Source organism: Glycine max, chromosome 7, assembly GCF_000004515.6.
Source record: "Glycine max cultivar Williams 82 chromosome 7, Glycine_max_v4.0, whole genome shotgun sequence".
In the NCBI taxonomy this organism is placed as follows: Eukaryota; Viridiplantae; Streptophyta; class Magnoliopsida; order Fabales; family Fabaceae; genus Glycine; species Glycine max.
The window spans coordinates 6,721,271-6,745,575 of record NC_038243.2 but is presented as its reverse complement, the minus strand read 5'-3'; the positions used below and the strand labels follow the sequence as shown (position 1 = coordinate 6,745,575).

The window sequence follows — 24,305 nt, the reverse complement described above, 5'->3', positions numbered from 1 at the left end:
TGATTATTTAGAAGTTATATTTTTTTTATAAAAAAAGTTACATGATTTTTATGTTTTAATCTTGATTATTTTTTACAACAAAATCTGATAGCCAAAATTTAGTACTTGTTCTCTAACTTAAAAATCACACTTGATACATTTTGTGTGTCATACTTGTCTGGTGTTAATCTTGACTATATCTGCAGCAAAATCTAGTGGTCAATATTGTCACTTATCCTCACATAAAAAAGTTCTTATCAAGCTATATACACAAATATTCTATTATTTTTAACATTCCACCAACCCTTCTCATTTCTCTTTACTCTTTCTCTTTCTATCACATAAAAAATTCTATCATATCTATATATTTTTTACTATCTTTTTAGGTATTACATAGTGGTTTGGAGTGACCATTAAACTTTTTTCAAACTCTTAAAATCTTAAAAGTATTCGTTCAATAACTTTGGCATCTCAAAGTTTGTATGCGTGAAGCAAATGGAGTTGCAGAAGCTCTAGCAAGTTGTAGAAGCAGCCTGATTTTGCATGATTCTGTTATGGATCCTTAGTCCCTTTGCTTTTTAATTCATGTACCTCACCAAAAATCCTTAACAAGAAATCATAAAATATATATATTTACATAAATAACAAATTATATATATATATATATATATATTTGTTGAAAATCATTCTCTTGATTTTCTCGTTGATGATGGGTTGAGATTACCAAATAAGTTAATTCATGATTAAAGAGTTATAAAAATTAAGTCAGCTCAGTTCATTCTAGGTTATTCAGTGTATGTTTGAAAATTGGATAGAAAAGTACTTTTAAGGTATAAGTATTTTTGCAAAAGAATCAAAATCATTGTTTTTATTTTCATTTTTCTTTTATCAAATCTGCATCAGAATGCATATTACAATAATTTCAGCTGTACATTCAATGAGTTGAATCCAAAATGAGTTTATTAGATTCAATTAAAGTAAGTTGGTGGATGAAATTAATCAACTCACCTAAGTCTGAAGAAGAAAAAATGGGAAAAGAATTTTCTATTTGTTCTTGCTAGAGTGATAGATAGAAGCTGACCCTAGGTTCTTTTGAGTATATGAAGTGAATGTCTTTCGGCTGGTATCCAACTATAACTAAGTCTTACGATGGGCTGTTATCTTTGTTACTAACTACAGAAAAAGGCTAAAGGAATCGACCATGGAATGGAACTATCGCATTTGGTAATATTAATAAGGTCTTGCTAACATTTACCTTTCGGTATTGATTAAATTTTTTTAAAAAATATTTATTATGTAAATCATAGGAGAATGTAAAATAATCATAATAACATAATTTTATGTTTCCTAATAAAAATATTTTGTAATCAATATTTTTAAGAGCACTGATTAAAATTTATCTATTAATAAAGATAAATTATGAATTACGTTTTCAGATGCTTTAAAATTCAGAAATTAGTTTTCAGAATGTGTTAAATGCATTCAGGAACATTTGTCTATTGACAAAAATCTATTTTCTTTTTTTTTACAGCAACAAAAATATATTCTAGAAATTAATTTTCGAAAATGGATACTTTTTTATAATAAAAAAAGCACAATGATAAACGTTTAGCAATTACAGTGCGTTAGGCCTTTGGGCAAAAGTGGAACATATATGTCATGTCATGCTATTCCTAACAAAATTATGTCACACTCCTGAGTAGGGGTGGATAAACGGACTCAGGTCCATGGACTGGTCCGCGAGACCTGCGGTTCGTGCAAGTAACGGATCGATTTTTTTAAATAATTCATAGTTACGTAATATTTTTGGGCTCACCCCGCTTAACCCATGGACTGTGTGGGTTTGACCCGCGGGATCTTCGAATTGCCCGTAAGCCCGCTTAATCCATGGTTTGAGAATCTCACCAACTACAGCACCTTAAGAATCTCGCTTAATCCAGATCTTTCATTGCTGGCTTGTGATATTTTGAGCGTACAAATTACAAATATGGCTTTCAAATCGGCATTTAGTATTGGCTCACGGGTGCTTAACAAATATCTAACTAGGCTTCTTGGTGATAATGTGCAATCCTTGATATATACTAAAAATTGGTTACTAGGATTTGATGAGTAAGGTAAATAATGTGTAATAATTGTTGTCTTTTAATCACTTAACTTGAGTTGATTTTAATATTTATTATCATTTTGAGTTTTAGGAAAAGAATATGAAGATGTGGAGATGGAGAAGGCTCAAGTTACTTTAAATATGGAATCATTTGTTATTGGAGATGTTTAAGTTTCATATTTTAGATTTATTGCTTGAATTTTCTTTTGTTAAGACATTATTTATTTTATTGATGTAATTGACTAATTGTTGATATTTTATTTATATTTGTCTTGAACTTAATTTGATTGTGTTGCATTTTTATTGAAATTGAAATTCTTTTAAAACTAAGCCTGCGGACCAACCTGTTTGACATGCGGGATTCGGGGTGGGGGGAGGGGGACTAATTTATTAAGTTCGTATAAGAATGCGGAGCGGGCTGATCCGGTCCGCTGTCAATGCGGACTTATGTGAGCGCACCTTATGCGGGGCGAGCCGACCCGCTTATCCACCCCTTTCTGACGTGAGATTTAGCAAAGAAAAAGATAAAGATGGTTTTTACCTTGGAGAAGATTTATATGTTTATAAAAACAAAGATGGTTAGGAACACTAGGATAATTTAATTTATAGTCTGATATTAAATAGTAGAATAATTTAAATTATGAAGTCTTGGACAGTTACACCATTCCTTAAACTTCTTGCTGGTTTTTCAATTAATGTAAATTTTATATCCTAATTCATTTTTTTGTCATATTGAATTTTAATATATTAAAATTTTTGTTTTGATGATTTATTATCAGTTAAATAATGACGTAACACCATCTCAACCGATAATATATTAGATAGATATGTTTGGAAGATATTACATCATTACTTGAATGATGACAAAAAGTCAAAATAAAAAATTTGATATATCAAGAATTGAATGTAACAAAAAATTTATTAGAAATTTAAAATAAAAATCAACCATTTATCATACACTTAAAATAAATTTAAGCCTATGTAATCTAGTTAACAAACAAAAACACAAAAAAGAGAAAGCATATGAAGTAGTAAGAATACTTTACAACAGAAATGGTATAGATGATTTACCCCATTATTGCGGTTACCAAAATCCTTTATATGTAAATTAAACGAAAGAAATTCATCAAATCAGTCTCTAAAATTACAATTTATCAATAATTTTAGTCCTTACAAATAAAAAACCCTTCAAATTGACAAACATCAGCCATTGTAATTCTGACATGGACCTAGTCAATTTAATCATTGATTTTAGCGACTTTAAGTCATTTTAATCCCTAAATTTGATGTGCATAAGACAATTTGGTCCCCAAATCTAGGGACTAAATTGGCAATAGATTGTCAAATTTAGGAAAAAAATTGACAATAGTTGTTGAATAACTTAAATTTAGAAAATAAAATTTGGTAATTTCTAGGATCAAATGACTGCCCATGCTAATTTTAGGGACCAAATTGATTAATGGTCCGTTTGATTGGAAGGGAAACAAATAAGGGAAAATAATTTGAAATTTAAATTAGAAAGAAAATTTTCAAATTTTATTTCTGGAAGTCAGCCTTCTCCTTTTTCTTTCCCTTTTCACTTCAACCAAAAAAAAAAAAACTTTATTATCCGTTTTTTCTTTTCTTTTTATTTTTTTCCTCTTATTTTCTCTCCTACCTAACATAGGGTAAGAGTTATCAAAGTCAAGGAATAACTTTGCATTGTGTAATATAAGGAACCAAAATCATTTGTGGTGTTGAATTTAGGGACTAATAAAGTGATATTTTACTCCAAAACAGAAGAAATGGTATTTATATTCTTTTAAAATGTAATATTTCTAAGAAATATACATCCCCTATTCCAAAATTTATCAAGGGAGCTTACTAAAAAAAATACATATCTGATATCTCCTTATGCTTGACAAGCAGCATTGGATGATCACTTTACCTCGGTGGATGTAGTTTCGTCATATACTTCATCTAGATGATTTTTGAGAAGGTTACTAAGATACTCTACTTGTTCGAATGCTCCTTGAAGTTCCTCCCACTACAAGAAAGAGCCCTATCATCAATAAATTCTTCCAAGACAAATCAAGATTGCTATCAATTACAAAGTCCTTAAATTGTCAGGTTTAAGAACAACTCATATCCGCTACTTTGAACATAAGCATTGAAGAGGTAATCTGCTTTTTGGTAAACAAAATTACAGAAGTTTAGGGTGAAGCTGGGGGGAAGGTTGCCACATTCTAAGGTCAAGACATACAAATCAAGATTTCTATCAATTATTCGTCATGGCTTATTGAGATAGTGATATTCACAGAGAGGTCACATGTGTGTGAGGGTGCAAGTACGTAACAATTGAACACCATCAAGTGTGGTTAAATTGATTGGTTATTCCTCAAGAAAATTTGGAATAATGACAGGTGTAAATAGAGGCAAGAGGGTTATGATCAAATGTTTCTGCCGAGTGTAATTTGAAAGATAATCACTCCAACAATATGCCAAAAGGCACATACATTGCCAAGAATAAATTTATCTAGACTATAGTCTTGTTACTGAGTTCTATATGCTGCATGTGTTAACAACATGCCAACTAATCAAGATGTGTGTTGACATATGATCAGTTTCATGGTCTTATGTTTTTCTATTTTGTATGAGAAAAAATGTCAGGGAAAAAAGTGGATAAGATATAAGTCTGAACTATGACATAAGAGAGCTCACCTTCTGATAGGATATTGATGCGACTTTCCAACCAGCAGCAGTGATGTATCGGCGTTTTAACATGGTATGTCCTAATGGTACACCTAATATAGACAAAGATAATAAAATAATAAACCAGTTAGTTAAGATTCAACAGAAGGTTATGAATTTAATATGTACAAACAAAATACACACCAGTATTTCTTGAGAAATGAGTTGGACCATCAATCTCCAGAGCAAGCTTCTTATCAACAATCACAGCATCCAAAGTGTAACCATCCACAACAAATTCTTTGACCCATTCAAGGCCGGTGCTAACAAGAAGGTGTCCAACCTCTTTCTGAAATGATGAAGTTATTTTCTGATTAAACCTTTTAGTTTTTCCAGAAAGAGCAACTTTATCCTCAAGCTCACCACATAATGACAACTGAAGATGTGGGAATTCAAGCTTCAAGCACTGGTTTACAAGATGAACCTGAGAAGCAAACATGATATCCTCCCTATACAGCTCTGAAATCCTTTGCTCCTCATAATGGCTGAGAGTTTTCCAGACATGAGAGAAGAAACTCCTAGCCATTTGTCCAAAGACGGCATAGGACCAAGCTATAGTCCCAAGCTGATCCCTAGTTAAAGTTAGTACAGGAGAGCCAAGAGATCCATTTGAGGCACCACTTCTATCAACACTTATTTGTTCATGATTATTTGATGTCTTTTCACCTATGCAACCTCTCAATTGGCTATGATCTTTGAAGACTATGTCTAAAGAATCAAATATAGGGTCAGCAGGCTCATATAGAGAAGCAAAAGCCCACAAAAGCTGAGCAAGTTCTTGTTCTTGGAAAGTGTGAATTATGTCTGAAGCCCTTTTTGAAAACTCTGAGAAAAGATCAGGAGCAGAATGCTGCATTGCAGCAAAGGCACCTGCAATATTAGCAATGTTTTGAGAGTTGAATTCCCCAACCTTGGTCAGTGCAACCTCTGCAATTCTATCCATTTCAGAAAGATAAAGCAGCTCGCCTCCAATTTTGGACAATGCCCAAGATATGTTAGAGACTCCTTGAGCTGAGCATTCAGGTAAGGCTGTCATGGCAATGCTCACAAGCATAGACATCTCTCTTTGTCGAGCAAAAGCCAATCTTCGAGTTCTCATCATAGAAACCTTCTCCATATTCTTAGCAATGCGATGAAGAGCAGTGGCAATGTTCAATGGGGATAGAGGTGAGGGACTAAGGCCTTTTGCAACTGCAACAATTGTTTCATAAGTAACCTCTAACACATCATCTGCAGTCTGTGCTTCTGTAATTGCTTTGTTCAAGTTGATTTCTTTTCTATGATCAGATGGCCCAGAGAACTGAGAAAGCCTATTGACAAATTCTTCCTTTGTTTTCTCCTTCTTTTCTATAAACATTCCATCATTAAATATACTCACTCTCCTTTTCAAATCACCAACATCAATCTCAGTTTCCATAGGCTGTGGCAAGTCTTCCTCCAAACTAAAGTCAAGATCTTCTATTTTCTCAATTTTCTTAACTATTTTCTTCTTGCTTTCCAACTTTTTCTTATCCTTCTTCTTTTTCTTCTTAACAGTAACCATATTTTCCATCAGATGAGCCATGCCCCTTGCTTCAATTGATTTCAGTGCTTCCTTTCTCGCCCTCACACACCAATCCATTCCGTCAGTGGCTTCAAGCAACATTGACCTCTTTTCTTTTTCCCTTTTCTTAGGAGCTCGGTAACCAAACGGATCAAGTTCCCCGAGGAACTCCGATTCCCAGTCTGTATTAGAACCCTCTCCTTTATCATTACTATACAATGCAGCAACAATAGCCCCTCTAGAGCTAGTGCTGGTGTCTCTACCTAATTGTGCACAGTTACTTCTCAAGGTGCAGGATTCGGGTTTTCGATTTAAATGCCCAGTTCTTGTGATCACGGGGAAGGTATAACCAAGTCTGGGAGTGAAACCAAAGGGTTTTAAGCAACTTTGGTTATGCAAAGAATTCAGTAACCCTTCCATAGCTTACCCAAAGAAACAATTTCAATCAAATAGATTTGACTATGCAACTCAATGAAAAAATCAATCTTTCTCAGTTCCCTCCTAATAAATCCAATCAACAACTCACAAAAGGGGTTGTTCTTGTTCCTACAGGAGCAGCAGACATGAATTGCAACACCTTTCAACATAATAAATAGAGAATAGCAAATAAACTATACAAAATCTGTATGCAATGTATTGGAAATTAGTGGCAGATGCAAAATACAAACTCAATAAGCCGTTCCAAAACTCATTCACAGTTTCAAAAAAACAAAAACAAAAACAAAAAACAAAACTGTGTTTCAACTTAAATATGATATATGTCATTAACAACAAGTCCTAAAAAATATTTGCCTTCCAAAAAAATAAAATTCCTAAAATTGATAGAGAGAGAACCCATTAGCGGATAAAAATGGAGATTTTGAAACTCAGCAAGAAGAAGAGAAGTCACACCTTATCTTCAGTGGAAGGGACTGAGAGAGCATAAAATCCCACGCAAATATTGTTTGAAGAACTCTTTCTGGTTTTCAGATAGAATAGAACTGATCTTTTCTGATTAGGCTTTTTTGTTGTTTTTTTTTATTACTGAGGAATTTTTTTTATTTAAGGATAAGTTAAAGTTATATCTACATATACATGACCAATCCAGAAATTTTTTCTAGTGTGAAAACAAATTATAATGTTTTTATACAAAAATATTACAAGTTTTTATAAATATAATGTGTAGGTAGAAAAATCTAAAATACCTATATTTTTACAAATTATAATTATTCAATATATATTTTTATATTTTTAAAATATTGTATGATTTTTTTTATTGTAATTACAATAAAAAATTAAATTTAATGTGATATAATTAATATTAATTTATTATTTTTTTTAATCTCGTATCTTTTTACATTCATTTAAAAAAAATTATGAGAACAAAATAAATTTTTTATGGGAAACAAAAAATAAATGTTATTCGATATATAAAAAAATTCTTGGGGACAATTTTCCCACACCAAACAATGTGGATCTGGCATTGTATACATCTGAGAGAGATTAATAATTACAAAATATTGTCTTATTTTTGTTATTGGGTGTATAAAATTTTGTAAACAGGAAAATAAAGTAACGTTTTATAATTAATATTGGAGTATTTTTAATTAGTTCTCGAAACTTATATAAGTTGAATATTTTACTTCTTGATTTAAAAAAATCATTAATTTGAGTCATTTTTAATTAATTTTTTTACTTTAATTTCATAGAGTTGATGGTTAAGAAAATAACTTTAAAATTATAGGAAGCGTACGCATCGAATCATAAAAAAACTACGCATAAAAAAATTATAGGAAATGTATCCATGTAATTATATTTTTTTTATTATGATATAGGTGTAAAATATTCATAGAATTTTAAGGGTTAATTTATGTTTATTTAAATAAATATTTTGTTAAAGCAAATATGTCTAAAACTGCTTTTTTTTTCAAACTTCATGTAGTTTGAGTTCTTAATTTACTTTTATATTTAAAATTATTAAATAAAAATCATTTCCTTAAGATAGTTTTCTTTTGCAATTGTTTTTTCTTTTGAAAATTAAAAGGTTATAACTTTTTTGTATAAACATCAATGAAAAAACAATAGGCTGGGATATGATCTTTTTTTTTTACTGAAGCAAAAAAAAAGAGATTTAAAAAAAATTCATAGTTCCAAAGAATAAGGATACATTTTTGTTCTTTTGTTTTAAATAAATAAAATAAAGACCAAAAGTACAAAAAAATCACTTTTCGGAAAAAAAAAAGACCTTATAAGCATCCTTCTGAATAATGGAGAATTAGGGGGAAAATGTTTCGTAGTCTTGAAAAAACCATCAGCAAATCTAATTGCAATTGACTTCTCAAAATATATGGTTAGTTTTAATCTCTCCATAAGGTCTTGATATCTCTTATTTGAGTGGAACAATGATGATAAGGAGAAAAATTATAATCAACCAATTTAATGGCCATTAAAATATTTGTTTTAATGAGGAAGGTTTTGGTGTGAATTAGAGACTTAAAAGGCTAATTATATGTATAGGAAATTAGTTGTTTTCATTAACTGTACAAGTTCATTATATTTTTTTGTAAATAATTTTTTATTTGATACCATCCATCTAAAAGATGTCGATGTTCGATGTTCCTCGTAGACTGCAAGCACCCTTTATAGGCTTTTGTTTTTTTTTTTTTTAAAAAAAATATAAATTATATTAAATTTAAAATGATACAAACGAGATTTTTATTTTTATACCAGGATCAGGATTTAGTTTTGGTTTCGAGGGTTTTGTTGGCAGAGTGTGACAATTTTATTAAATTTGTTGTGAATACATGTATTGTCTTATCGTTAGATGCTTGTTTCACTCACAAATACAAGTATTTTTTAAAACTCCATGCTTATAAATTTTAGCATTATTGTGTTGTACTACACACTTTAACCGTTTTGTTAAATTTATAATCTAAAATACACTTTCATCCAAATTTGATGTTTTCCTTTTACCACTGTTGGTTACATACGTTTCATATATGTTATATTATTACTTCAATCACGCTATAAACATTATGCTTGCAATTATAAATATTAGGATTTTTTTGTCTATTTGTTGTGAATAGGTAATATCAAGACAATCTAATTAAATATATGCTATAAAAATAGATGATGTGCATTTTTATATTTCTTGGTTCTGATTTAAGAGATTATCAGTCAAGTTTTCATTTTTCTTTTAAGAGATTTAAATATAAGTACAATTCAATTAAAATATGTTGAAAATAGAAATAAGTAAAGCACAAATTTACGAAGTATGAGACTAAGATAGAGAGGGGGGGAACAGTAACTGAATGTGCATTGTGGGACAAATTTGTTGAAACTAACATAAATTTAGGTTAGAGAAAAAATTATCATAAATTTACATGATTGAAGAAACAAAATTTTAAAGGAATGAAGAATATCTTAAAAGAAAAAGAGAGAGACACAATTTTGCCAACAAAGGTTATGGCAGCGAAGGGTTTATGTTAGGTTTCCAAAGTAATAATATTCATACTCTCTTCCATTGCTTGAAGGAATAGTGCACAGGGTAGTGTCACAAAGAAGAAATAAATGTTTTATATAATATTATTTATTCATACTAGTCATTTTTTCTCTCTCTTTAATGGAAATATGTTTTAAAATATTGAATAATTATAAAATATAATATTTTTTTATTACTGACATTTATTTTTAAAATTTTCTATATATCTAAATATAAATATAAACTATATACAAATGCAAATATATTTATAAGATAATATTTTTAGAAACAAATATTTATATAAATCAAAATAGTATAATATATATATATATATATATATATATATATATATATATATATATATATATATATAACTATGTTAATATATCTTTTAAATATTTATATGCATATATACTAAAATATGGTTATATATAAAATTTAAAAATGATTGAGAAATACATTAAAAATATAAATTGAAAATTTAACACATGTACAAGACACAAAATTGTATTATATATACAATACAAAAATATTTCTAAATTGATCTTATCCTTTAAAATACTCTTCCATAAAATACTCTTTTCAAATTATCAATAATTTTCTCATCATTACGAAAGAATTATGCATGTTATTTTTAAAATTGTTATAAATTATCTCTTCATAAATATAAATATAAGACAAAAAGAAAAAGGGGTCACCTTTTTTTTTTCTTATCCTAATCTTTTTTGCGTAAATAAAATAAAAAGAGACTTCAAAAAAACTTAAAGGATTATTTCGTTTATATATATATATATATTCTTTTTTTTTGCATATATCTTTATACAAAAGATAATTCTATCTATGCTAAGAATTTGTTAGTAAACTATTAACATATCCTTTACACTGATTTTAAACATAAAAAAATTGTAAGTTTTTACTAGAAGGGTAAAATAATTATTAAAAAATTATATTTCTAATATAATCAGCATTTGCTTTCTCAATACAAAATTTATGGCTTGTATATGTTTTAAATCAACAATAAAATTTGATGTTAATAAAATTAATATATTTATTATTTTATTTACTTATTAAATTATAATTTTTTTCTTCATTTCATCATAAAGCTTTTAAATAATATTTTTTTGATATATATAAAAAAAACAAAAGTCAATTTTACTAATATCGATGAATTAGGAAATTATTTCTTATAGGAACAAAAATAATATTATTATACAATTTTATTTTGGGGGCAAATATGAAGGACCATTTTCAAAATTCAACACCATCAATTTGAATTTTGCTCCATTCTATTTTTCTCATAATTAAATACTTTAAATACAAAATCAAATTATGTATTTTTTAATTGTTAAAAAGTGTTCCCTACTAAACCACACGCTACTACAACGACGGCGTTTTAAGATTTGTTTCAAAACGACGTCACTTTTGCTCACATTATCTTCTTCTTCTTCTTCATCGAACTGCGGAGGCACTTAGCAGCAGTAGCAGAAATGGCCACCACTTCTGCTTCATTCGCGAGCTTCTCCGTCATCTTGCGACCTTCTTCGTCCAATCCCCAATTCTTCCTCTTCAACGTCGCTCCCCGAACCGGAACCTCTCATTCCCGAACCCGTTCGACTCGGTTCAGGTGCTCGGCCGGTCAGACCGGGTTCTTCACGAAACTAGGGCGGTTGATAAAGGAGAAGGCGAAGAGCGACGTGGAGAAGCTTTTCTCGGGATTCTCCAAGACCCGCAGCAACCTCGCCGTCATCGACGAGCTTCTCCTCTATTGGAACCTCGCCGACACCGATCGGGTCCTCGACGAACTCGAAGAGGTTCCCTCTTATTCATTTCTAAACTCTTGAGTTTTTTATTTTATTTAATTTTCGTACACTCAAATTATCTTAAATATATATAACACTGGCCCGAAGATGTTTGGATAAAATTTTATGTAACCACTTAAAAGGAGAAAGAAAAAAGAAAAAAAAATGAAAATGAAAAAAGTTTTTTCATAAGCTAAACAAAAAAGAAGAAAAAATGAAAATGAAAATGAAAAAAGTTTTTTCATAAGCTAGTTTTAGCTTAGGCACGCATGTTAATTTGTAAAAGCTCTAGAATTTGTTAGTTGATTTAAATTTATTCGTTAAAAAAAGAGTATATTTAAAAAAAAACACTTTCTTTTTTAGTTTTAAACAAACTAACTCATTAGCTTCTCCAAGAGCTTATTTTTAAGCTCATGCATAAGCTAATTATAACTTATGAGAAATTTATTTCATTTTTGCTTCTTATTTTTTCTCTCTGAGTATTTATGGAAAAATTGATCAAACAAATCATGAATTAACTGGCACGTGGTCAGTTGCATTGAACACTTGGAGAGAAAACTTAACTTTGTTGTTTGTAGTAGTGTTATAGGGTGTGGATTAGATTCAATTTTCCCAGAATCAAATCCAATTCCGTGTTGAATGTCAAAGCAATAAATAGTTGCTTCCATTTTTTCCATTTTTCATCGTGATTTTGTGGGCTACAATTGATTCTGGTAGCTATCCAAACACACTCTGCCACTACTGCTCGGCTCAACCAAAATCAACTCTCCTGCAGGATTTATCTCATACAAAAAAAATAACCGTAAATATTATTTTTAAAGTAACATTATAAAACTCAAGAATCTTAACATGCATGGTAAATAGGTGTTTATGGTAATTAAATTATTTTATTTACGAGTTTAATTTTCACAAATTACTAGTGTAACCATTTTTACATTATTCAAATCATTGCATTTTAATTAAATTATTTATTTGTTTGTTGGTTTATTGCAGGCTCTTTTAGTGTCTGATTTTGGTCCAAGAATCACTATTAAAATAGTGGAGAATTTGCGCGAGGATATATTTTCAGGGAAGCTTAAATCAGGGAATGAGATAAAGGTATAAAATATCAATTGAACACGGAATAGAAGAGAATCTTTGAATTTTAATGGGTAAATCGCATAAAATGTGGACTCAAGGTTATATTGTTGTAGTTTAGCACGTGCTTAGGAGTTTGTTAGTTGTGTGTATGGATTAGCTTAATTTGGAGGTAAAAAGTTTTTGAAAAATTAAAGTGATTACAATTTCAAAAAATGGCTGAATCAAACATGTTGAATAATGAAAATTTTGGTCTTGCATATGAGTCTAAATATTGGTTATGGGACATTTAATATCTTAGAGGATAATCCTTTATTAAATGTTTCTAATTATTTGAAGGGCATACTTTTAGTACCAAAAATGCTTTACTTATAATTTTCTATTTTTGTTTCTTTAGCCAGTTTGAAATTTTGATTTCTTTCTATCCTGGAGTTTAAGAATGTTTGATATGCTTGTTTATTGGTTGTTGTTTTGGGTCTGAACATGGATAGAACTAATTACTGAAACCATCCTCCCCTTGTTCTATCATGTTATTTAATATAACAGGCAATTTCTAATTTTATGATATGGAATGTGTTATGCATTAATTTGAACTGCTTTAGGAAGCACTGAAGAGGAATGTTTTGGAATTATTAACCTCCAAGGGGAGTAAAACTGAACTTCAACTTGGATACAGGTGTGAGCATTTTCTACTTTGTTACGAGTCAATAAATTTTATTGAGTTCACTTTTCTGCTTTATATTGAGTTAAATTTTGTTGTCCTCAGGAAGCCAGCTGTAATAATGATAGTTGGTGTTAACGGTGGAGGGAAGACTACATCTTTGGGTAAGAAAAAGACTTTAAGGTGTTGATTCCATTCTTTGCTGAGCAATGAAATATTGAGACAGCATTCAGTTTTTTCTGTCTTTCTTTATGTCCCTGGAGAGATTTATTTTTTTTAGAGTTAATGAATAATCTAAAATGCTACAAAGGTTATATTGTGTTGATTGAGGACAGAAAATTATGAAAAAAGGAAAAAAAATATAGATCACCAAAACTATTATTAGTATTATACATAGATTATAAATTCTTAAACTTTGGTGGAACCCTTCTTCCCTCTTCCAATAAGCAATGAAATTGTTTTTGGCAGTTTAGATATCCAAAACCATGCCAACTTGATCAGCTTTTATTTGCAGGAAAGCTGGCCTATAGATTGAAGAATGAAGGGGCTAAGGTTAGATTATATTATTTGAGTGTTACTTTGGTTCATGATTTGGATCTCCAGCTGTTTGTTGGTCAACAGGAAGTCCCATTTAGCTGAAGCTTCAATTGGTGTAGAAATCTAGACAGTTAAACCTGCCGGTTTAGGTTTTTTTTCCCAAACTACACCTTCTCTCTCCTATCTTTTCCCAAACTACACATGTTTTTTAATTAAGTTTAAAAATTTTCCCTTAATCAAATTTTAATTCTCTCTTGAAATAGAATATGCACACTTAATATGAATTAAGTAAAGAGCAATTCAATAGAAACTTCTTTAAAAATAAGCAAAGCAAAAATAAAATACACTAAATTAAAGAAGTTTAGGGAAGAGAGAAATACAAACTCAATTTTTATACTCGTTCGGCCACGCCCTGTGCCTACGTCCAGTCCTCCTCAAGCAACCCGCTTGAGATTTTCACAAACTTGTAAAATCCTTTTACAATGTTTGAATCACACACGGATACCTTTCCCTTGTGTTTAGAGATCTTTACAACTCAAGATACCCACTGTCTCTTGAACAACAATTATTTGCTTTAGAGCAAGAAGAATATTTCTCTCCTCCAGAGAAGAATGTTACAAGATGAAGATCTTATCAGAATCCTTATGGATTTTGCAAGTGTTTGGCCAAGGGTTTCTTTTGAGAGGACAGGACAATTATTGTTCTGAAAAACTCTAAAGAATTTCGAACCCAAGTCACTTATTTATAGGTCTTTGGTGGCCTTTCAAAAACTTGTGTGACTTTGGTGGCCTTTCAATTACAGATATGTGCTAATTTTTGAAGAGTTATGACTCTTCAGATTTAAATCAAAATTTCGTGATTGGTAATCGATTACACAATTGTTGTAATCGATTACAGATTTAAAATTTAAATTCAAAACTTTGTGAAAGCTGTCTAAAAACAGTTTTGCCTTTAGTAAATCTCTTTGTAATCGATTACACATTCAAAATTCAAATTCAAATGTTTTCTAAAACTTTTTAAAACTTATTTTTGCTTCTGGTAATCGATTACCAGAGAAAAAATCATATTTTCAAAAACAGAGTTTTACTTAAAAACTTTTGTAAGATGTTTTGAAGAATTAACCTAAGGTGAAACCTTTGTAGTCTCTTTTAAGGGATTCTTTTAACATACAATGAACTAATTGTTAATCGTTTCTCTTGAATACTTGATCTTGACTTTGATCAATCTTGAATAGCTTTAATCTTTGGCATCATCAAAAGCTTCATACAACATATGCTTCTACAATCTTCCTCTTTTTGATGAAGACAACAATCTGAAAACAAGATAAACGATATACAATTTGTAATGCCTGCACTCATCCTTACTCCCCTTAAGATTGGAATTTATGGCCTAGTTTTTAGATAAAATCTACCCTTAGATTCTCTCCCCCTTTGGCAACATCAAAAAGCCAAAACGATTGGAGAAAAGAACAAAACCAGAAACTATTCAGAGCAGGTAGCTTCAACCATCCACAATCTTAATCAATCACAGCATAAGTCAAGCAAATTATAAGGCAAGCAAAGTCTAAATATCCAAACCATTGCCCCTGGCCACAAGGCAAGCATAGTCTAATCATCCAAGATTCAAATCCATGACCCCCTGGCCACAAGGCAGCAACTTTACCATTGCCCCAAGGATTACCCTCTTTTTATTCAGAGAAGAGAACACATTAAAATTACCTGGTCTACATTTCCTAAAATTAGAAGATATTGTTTATGTATTGGGTGCCAGAGAATTTTAAAACCAATTTTTTGTTTCAAGGTTAAAAGGAATTGATGGATTTTGTTGTTCTTGTGTTTGAGCTGTAATATCTATGGTTGTATCGTATTTCCTTCTGTCACATATTTATGCTTCACATTTTAGGATATAAATTTTGTGTTGGTCTTCTGTTCTCATTTTTAAAAATCTACCAGATATTGATGGCTGCTGGTGATACATTTAGAGCAGCTGCTAGTGATCAGTTGGAAATATGGGCCGGACGGACTGGGTGTGAGATTGTTGTGGCTGAATCAGAGAAAGCAAAAGCATCATCAGGTACAAATGGAATTAAATTTTTCTCATGCATCTGCAATTTATCACTTTCAAATTTTATAGCATCTATAATTGGATTATTTGTTGTGGTGGATACTAAATTTTGTACCTGCTGTATTACTTGTAGTGCTTTCACAGGCTGTAAAAAAGGGAAAAGAGCTAGGTTTTGATATTGTATTATGTGATACATCTGGGCGTAAGTACAGAAATTTTACCTAGCTGTTTTGTCTTTTATTTACCTACCTACATATTATTAGCATTGGGTTCATGTTATGTTCTCAGGTTTACACACTAATTACAGCTTAATGGAAGAGTTGATTTCCTGTAAAAAATCTGTTGCTAAGGTCATTCCTGGCGCACCTAATGTAAGCTCAAGGTTTTTACTCTTTTTCCTCTCAACTTACTCATCTTGCTGCAGGTAAATGTTTGGGAATTGCTGAGCACTAGATCATACTATGCTTGTTTTTGTAACCACCACCAGTTTAATGGCTTAAAAATGTTTCATTGTTTTTATCTTCCATTTTGATTTTCTGACAATTTTCGGAGGATTAAGCTTTTAGACTTCTAGGTGGGAGTTGATGAATCATTATAATGTGAATGCTATTTTGCTTTTGTCTGTTTTTGTCCAGATGGTGTCAATGTTTTATATGAATACACCTACCTTTGTTCTCTGTTAACACCTCTGTATTTGGGGACTTCTTTCTTACCTGGTTGTAGGTTTTCATGTGTTGTGGGTGAGGGCTTTCATAGTCATAGAAATGAGAGAATCTGCTTGGGGCAAAAACATTGTTAGTGAAGACTAGAACAAGCAGTGAACAATTCTTAGTGGTTTAAAAAAAATGAAATGGTTGGGGATGCATATTCTTAGTCTTTTGATGAATTAGTCCACATGTGCAGAAGAGAGGGCAGTGTTAGCTTTCCGTTTATCTTTTGTTCAAGTCACTTCCTATTCTTAATGTTTGAGAAAAATTATTTTAAATTATTTTATTTTCTCTTTGCTATCTATGAGCTAATGAATTTTTTGCAGCATGGCAGAAATTTATTCCATAAGTGAACTACATCTATGTCATTTGTTTCCCGCTGTTGCAGCAAATTTTAGTACAATAGATTAGACTATCTTCTGTTACTGTATATGAAATTATGAATTATTTTTATTATTATCATCATTCTTTAGCATCTTTTAATATAACTACTGTGTATTTGTTAGGTAGTACTTATTTATTTGTCCTTAGTTCTCTTTGTAGTTTAGTAATGATGTATGTGGAGGAGTTTGCAAAGGAAAAATGTCTTTCGCTGAATTTGTTTTCCATTTCTCTCTCGTACATACATGTGTCCACACATACATCTAAAACATAAAATGGGGGTGCTTATTAAAAAAACATAAAATGAAGGTAGTGCTTATAAAAAAAACATGAATGACTATGATTGCAGGAGATCCTACTGGTTCTGGATGGGACTACCGGTTTGAATATGTTGCCACAAGCAAGAGAATTCAATGATGTAAGTTCTATTAATGCCTTTTAAATTGTGTATTTGTTGAGTTTGGGGAAATTGTTATTTAATTTTCTTGAATCCCTGCTATCTATTCGGAAAAACCCAAGTCCCACATCGGCTGCAAATAAAACCAAGTTAGAGTATACAAGTGAGGGACAACCCTCACCTCCTGATCTTGCTTTTGGGGTTGAATTAGGTCCAAACCTACATTCATAAGATGGTATCAAAGCATATCCAAAATTAATCCAAAGGGTCACCTACCATAGTTATCCACGCACCTCACCCCTTGCTTCTTTGGGATGGGAATTGGATCTTTGAAACTAAAGATCACATTTCAATATTAAAATTGAGATAGACAATGGGAAGAGATGGTAAAACAATTCTAGATCAAATCTTGCAACTGGTACAATAGATGCAGTGAACAGCTCAACCTGGAAAGAAAAGAAAGCAAAAACAGGCCCTGAGATGGGGATAGAGGGAAAAAATTGAAAACGAAGCATAATTCATATTTTAAAAAGACAATATCAGTAAGGGAATGAATGTTTAGAGGTTTATTCCGTTATCAAGCATACTGCAGCCAAATGAATGGTCAGTCACAAATATGTTTAGTTTGCAGGTATGGTGGTGCTGAATTTCGAGTTTCTCATTCTCAAAGTCTTATTATCCATTGCTTTGCATAATTTAGATATTCTTGCCCTTAATATTCCATTATTTAGTAATTAGTATTAGTATTATGGTTGCCTCATGGTTCTGTATTAACTTGCTGTCAACTTTTATTGAATTTGTTGACTCTGAATCCTTTGAACTTGAGACAGGTTGTGGGTGTTACTGGTTTAATTTTGACCAAACTGGATGGTTCTGCTAGAGGTGGCTGTGTGGTATTCTCTTCATTTTTTTTTCCTCTCTTAATGAATATTTAATAGTTTTTGGATGAATAAGTTTTCATTATTGGTAGTACTTTCCGTAGCTGGGGTGATCATTGTCAGGACTAATTTATGTTGGCAGGTCAGTGTGGTTGATGAGCTTGGAATCCCTGTAAAATTTGTGGGTGTTGGTGAAGGTGTTGAAGACCTTCAACCCTTTGATGCGGAGTCCTTTGTGAATGCCATTTTTATTTAAACCAATATTGTGGGTTTGGTATGTACATCATGACTTGTCCTTTTCATTCCTTTCAAATATGATTTTGAATTCTTTTCATACATAATTGCAGTTAAAATGTCACCTACAAAATGTTCTCCTTCTTTACTTTTTCAATTTCACGAATTTCATCCCTCCATTTTTTTCCCACCAATTTGATCCACCACTATTTTATAGTACAATTTTGGTCCATATGTTACCTTAACATTCTGTGTTTAACAGAAATGATGACATGACAGTGCACTAAAGTGCCACATCAATATTTCTACTAAATATTGGATGTCAAGTTAACAGACGGACTAAAGTTGCACACTTAAAATAATAGAGGGATTAAATCTGTAAAAGCAAAATGGAAGAAATCCGCAAAATTGAGAAAATTGAAGGACTAAAAGTGAAATTAAGTCAATTTAAAATATTTCCAATAGCCACTTGGGGTGCAGGGATGGGGTAAGCTTGGAGTTATAGGCCTTTGATTCAGTTTCTGAATGAAAAACCCCAAAAAAATGGATTATTAGTTTGTTACTATTTTGGGTTACTTGCATATTTGTCGTTTCAACTTTGAATCTGTTCTTCTGACATTGTTGTTTATGTAAGTATGTAACTATTCGGAATCATTTGTTAGCAAAAACAGCTTGACATGAACATTCAGAGCAACACCTGGTCAACAGGAAAGATGGCACTTTATTATGGAAACCGTTATTGGGAAGGGCCAAGCATTGCGAATAAGTGTACATGATTTTGAGGTGCAGAGCTGTTGTTGCTTTTGAGGAACGCTGAGTGTATACAATCTTCCTTTTGCATGCTGTGTCTGAAAGTTTCTGACAATGCAAATGAGACGTAGGGTTTATAATCACTCCTGTTTATGAACAGAAGGATTTTATTGTGGTGTGCATATAGATGATACTTAAGGAAAATGTAAATACATTGCTCCATTGTCTGTCAACATCTGATTAATGACAACTATTTTTATTTCTTCGACCTCTCAACGAGGTTAACCTACTGTGTCGTACATACATAGCCATGAACGCTCTTCATTTGAACCCATTCAAATTTGTGCATTCGTGCACAACACATCAAAAGTCATGTATGAAACAATGTTTAACTTGCAGCATATTAAGTTTTATACCATAGGAATTTTCCCTATCTTGTATGAGGAATATTTGGAATCAAAGCTTACTATGTTCAATAAATATGGTGCTTGTGAAGGGACCAAACTTCAGCATTATTAACTTGTAAAACCAAAACAATGCAATTGTTGGTCATTCGTTTTGCAACAAGTGAAAGTAGTTCCACCTCCTGCGATTCAAGCTCAAAACGAAAGTGCAAAAAGAAAAGAAAAAAAGTAACATTACATTCCTGCTGTTTTCCAATAAATACATGATTACTACAAACTATAAATCTATTATTGATACTAGTTGAAAACGGGACAATTTGTGCCTCTATCTTTATTTATTTTTTTTAAAATATTCATAAACTGCTGAACATTACACACCGCTATCTTGCTATAGCAGTTTTGGGGCTGGCCATTACACACCACTGTCCAGGATATAAAAGAATGATTTTTCTCAAGCCAAACCACCTGTTAGATTTTTTAATTAGAGAACAATCTTAAAATGCATAACAGTATAGTAGCATTATTGCTTGTCGATGTGAATCTTCACTGTCATTATTGTATGAGGCATCCAACTGCAATTGTGGACATCAGATTAATTAGTAGGCTGGTGATTGATTCTTCTAGTGCTGTGATTTTATTGACTTTTGTTGATATTTACTTACACGTTTTGTTTAAGACACCTATGATTTTTTTTTAACTTCCTTGGAGATTTTCAGCGATGGCGAGGCACACACCTGTAGGGGGTCCTTTTAAAAACTATTTACCAAAGAGAGTTTGTTTTTAAACTATTTGCAAAGGGGATCTGTTATGGCCATGAATGCCGCCAGAAGAACTGGCGAGAAGCTTGTACTGCCATCAGCAGTGGCGAGATAGGAGGTGACATGGCTGGGTGCCGCCATTGACGATGGCGATACAAGCCTTGCAAGCTAATGCCGCCAATACCAATGGCGGGACATGTGCCAACGTGGACAGTCCCGTCATTGGCTCTTGCGATATACCCTCCATGAGCCCATGCCGCCAGTACGAATGGCGGGACATGCCAACGTGAACAGTCCCGCCATTGGCTCCTGCGAGACCAAGCTGGCCATGACTCAGGCTACTAGGCTAGGGCACGTTCTTGCTTTGTAGGAGACTAGGGCACGTTATTGCTTTGCAGGAGACTAGGGCATTGTTGTTGCATTGGTTAGGGCAATCAGAAGCATGTAGCAGGTCACATGCATTGCAGGTTAAAGGTTAGGGTATTCAGGCTAGGCATGTAGGAGGTGACATGCATACAGTTTTACTTTAATGGCGTGTAAATTTACATTGCAGATAGCTTCAGCTTTGGTGTAAATTTTGTTTAAATAGAGCACTTGCAATGACACTCAACACTTGCAATATTTGACACCGAAGAGAGTAAGAAAGTAGTGTGAAGAGAGGAAGAAAGACTTTCGTTTGAAGTTTGCTGATTCTATAGTAAGCATATTTTGTATTTATTTAAAGAAAGCCTTCTTTAGTTTTGTTTATTTATCATGTACAAATTTTTTATTTTGAAGTAATAAATTTTATGGTTAGAATAAAATTTGAAGCTCAAATTTAAGTGTATTAATTTTGTAAATTACCCTATCATATATATATATATATATATATATATATATATATATATATATATATATATATATATATATATATATATATATATATATATATATATATAAATATATCTCTATATATATATATATATCTATATATATATATATATATATATATATATATATATATATATATATATATATATATATATATATATATATATATATATATATATATATATATATATATATATATTAAAAAAATTCAAACTAAAAATAACTAAATCAAATAATATAACTAATGAACTCATTTATTTAAAACTCAAAATTGTTTAGCCTAATATTACTACAAAAGTTAATATTACGTGTACCTAACTAAAGCTAATATGTCTAACTAAAATATCATACATATATAACACATATAATATCTCATAATATATATTTAATAACGTAAATTTCGTAAAACAAAAAATATTAACCTACAAACTAAAAATAAAACCTACCATATACTAACGTAAACTACCCTATCATATATATATATATATATTTAAAAAAAATTCAAACTAAAATTAACTAAATCAAATAATATAACTTATCAACTCATTTATTTAAAACTCAAAATTGTTTAGCCTAATATTATTACAAAAACTCAAAATTATTTAGCTTAATATTACAAAAGCTCAAAATTTACGTGTGCCTAAATTTTAGATATATATACCTAAAACTAATATTAACTTGTGTCTAATATTACAAAAACTAATATTACATGTGCCTAACTAAAACTAATATGTCTAACTAAAATATCATACATATACAACACATGTAATATCTCAGAATATATACAATAATCAAATAATATTTTCATACTAACTAACCAAATAATATTTTCATGTTAATTAACCTAACCTTCGAATACCTATTAATACATAAAAATTAACAATAGAATACATATTAAAACTAACTAACCTAATCTTAAAATACCTATTAATACTAACTAACTTAATCTTTTTATAATATTGAACAGAATACATAAGTATTAAATTAAAAATTACTTACCAGTAATTATGGAGGAGAAAGAGCACACGAAAATTGAAGAAGAAAGCAAAGGATAGCACTGCAGGAGGAGAGAAGCTTAGCAATTTCGGGGAGGAGGAACTGTGAGTTTCAAATGTAAGTTAGTTGTTATGAAGAAGATTTTTTTTATAAGCAAAAATGCTCAACGTTCAACAACACCTAACGTTCAAAAAGCAACGTTCAAAAATGCAGCATGCAAGCCTAGGGTTGAAACCTACCCCCTGCAACACTGCACCCTTGCAACACTGCATGCAAGCCTAGGGCAGAACTTGTCTCGCCAATGGGACAGGCGAGACCTGCTCACGGGATGCCAAGTCAGTAGGGTTCTCGCTAGCAGCAATGGTGGTTCCTACGTGGACTACGTCTCGCCCGTCACAATGGCGGCATCAAACCAGTTTCCTACGTGGACTGTGTCTCGCTTGTAACAATGGCGGCACCCAGCCATGTCACCTCCTATCTCGCCATTGCAGATGGCGGAATAACTATCTCGCCATTCTAACTTGTGACATCCATGGAGAAACAGACCCCCATTGTTAAAAGTTTGAAAACAACCCTGAATGGTAAATAGTTTTTAAAAGTAACCCCCTATAGTAAATTTGCCCTGCTTTCACAGCGGCCATAAAACCTCACACCTTCTCTCGTCACTCGTCGCCCACACCACGCTGCAAACTTGCCTTCAAGTGCGCGCGCACGTTCGTTCTAAGGCTCAATACAACTTTTTAATAATGTAAGGAAAATGCTGTTTGGTAAGAAGATTAGGTGATGCTTGGTATCAACATTATTTTAAGTAATTTCTTTTTACATGTTTGGGTTAGCTAAATAAGAGTTAAAACATGATTTTGAATTATTTTGATTTGAATAAGTTTTTTTTTGTTAAACTATAGATTTTATATTCCTTCAGTTTTTAATTATAATTTTTTTAAGAAATTTGTTTGTTCTTTTATATAATTTAAAAAAATAATAATTAGATGCCATTAATTTTTTTTTCTAACATATCTTTACATAGATATCCTTTCCCCAAATAATGAGAACCAATTAAATGGATAAAAAAATATAATTTTAAAATAATATCATAAATAATTGACTGATTTAATGAGATGAACTATTTTTCTTAAAAAATATAAATTAATTAAAATATTTTTATAACTAAAGACAAAAAAAATATCAAGTTAACAAATTTGAGAGACTTATTCATTTATAATATATAAGAAATCCACATGACATAATTGAGAATTAAGAACTAAAATTATATATTTAGTGTGCCTAAAAGATCCAACTAAAAATTATATAATTATAATACTTAATAGCCCATTAAAGCAATTAAACCTTACATAAAATTATGTTTGTATATAGACCCATTATGCATTTTAAAAATAAAACTAATAAATAGTTGATATCAAATAAATAAACATCTGGGATTTTTTTTATTCATTTAAATCCAATTTAATAGAAGAGATTATTTATGAAATAGACAAATTTTAAAAGTTAATTGAGATGGAATTAAAATTTAGGTATTTGCCTGCAAAATAGATAAATTAATCTGTAATATTAAATATATAAAATAAAGAGCGGCAACGTCTGCTGGTACTGGTTTACTATTATTGCCAAATGGAATAGGCCATGAATGCGGCAAAAGTATGGTGCATTTTTTTTAAAAAAATTATCATTTGGGGAGATTTTTAATTAATATTCATTTGTAGGTAAATGATAATAGGAGTTATGACTTTTGAATAAAAAATCATAATATATGTTATAGCTTTTTTTTTTAAACATTAAAGTAGTAAAATTTTATACCATTAAATTTTTATTTTTTAATACAACTTTAAAGTTTTTTTTTAAATCATAAAGTAAATTATTTTTTTATATTGAATTCATAAATTAGGTTACAACTTCAATTTTATTTTTCATATAAAATCCCCAATAGTTCTCCTAATCATTTACCCCATTACTGTATG

The 24,305-nt window shown here is 30.9% G+C and overlaps 2 protein-coding genes across 3 annotated transcripts; one reads left to right on the top strand and one right to left on the bottom strand.

The window, feature by feature from the left end:
- Positions 1-3,846: 3,846 nt before the first annotated feature.
- Positions 3,847-7,381, bottom strand: LOC100794144 (RAP domain-containing protein, chloroplastic). The gene is made up of 4 exons (XM_003529909.4): positions 7,248-7,381; positions 4,958-6,902; positions 4,784-4,866; positions 3,847-4,109 (listed from the first exon to the last, which is right to left on the bottom strand). Exons 2-4 carry the CDS (start codon positions 6,774-6,776, stop codon positions 4,002-4,004), a joined length of 2,010 nt encoding a protein of 669 aa, XP_003529957.1. The 5' UTR covers positions 6,777-6,902; positions 7,248-7,381; the 3' UTR covers positions 3,847-4,001.
- Positions 7,382-11,001: 3,620 nt separating this feature from the next.
- Positions 11,002-19,586, top strand: LOC100809203 (cell division protein FtsY homolog, chloroplastic). 2 transcript variants are annotated; one of them, XR_001389131.3, is made up of 11 exons: positions 11,002-11,627; positions 12,609-12,713; positions 13,295-13,368; positions 13,459-13,517; positions 13,868-13,905; positions 15,843-15,963; positions 16,088-16,156; positions 16,243-16,336; positions 17,392-17,460; positions 18,270-18,332; positions 18,460-18,477. XR_001389131.3 is itself a non-coding variant. In XM_041016907.1 (11 exons), exons 1-11 carry the CDS (start codon positions 11,304-11,306, stop codon positions 18,571-18,573), a joined length of 1,119 nt encoding a protein of 372 aa, XP_040872841.1. In that variant the 5' UTR covers positions 11,002-11,303; the 3' UTR covers positions 18,574-19,586. The 2 variants fall into 2 exon arrangements, 1 of the variants encoding a protein (XP_040872841.1); XM_041016907.1 differs by having other exon boundaries at positions 16,243-16,325; positions 18,460-19,586.
- Positions 19,587-24,305: the final 4,719 nt, after the last annotated feature.

Coding starts and splice junctions, on each gene's coding strand:
- LOC100794144 (XM_003529909.4), bottom strand. CDS start 6,776: ATGGAAGGGTTACTGAATTCTTTGCATAACCAAAGTTGCTTAAAACCC. Junction 4,867..4,957: donor TCATTTCTCAAGAAATACTG/GTGTGTATTTTG, acceptor TGTCTATATTAG/GTGTACCATTAGGACATACC. Junction 4,110..4,783: donor CATCAATATCCTATCAGAAG/GTGAGCTCTCTT, acceptor TCTTTCTTGTAG/TGGGAGGAACTTCAAGGAGC.
- LOC100809203 (XM_041016907.1), top strand. CDS start 11,304: ATGGCCACCACTTCTGCTTCATTCGCGAGCTTCTCCGTCATCTTGCGA. Junction 11,628..12,608: donor TCCTCGACGAACTCGAAGAG/GTTCCCTCTTAT, acceptor GGTTTATTGCAG/GCTCTTTTAGTGTCTGATTT. Junction 16,326..17,391: donor TCATTCCTGGCGCACCTAAT/GTAAGCTCAAGG, acceptor CTATGATTGCAG/GAGATCCTACTGGTTCTGGA.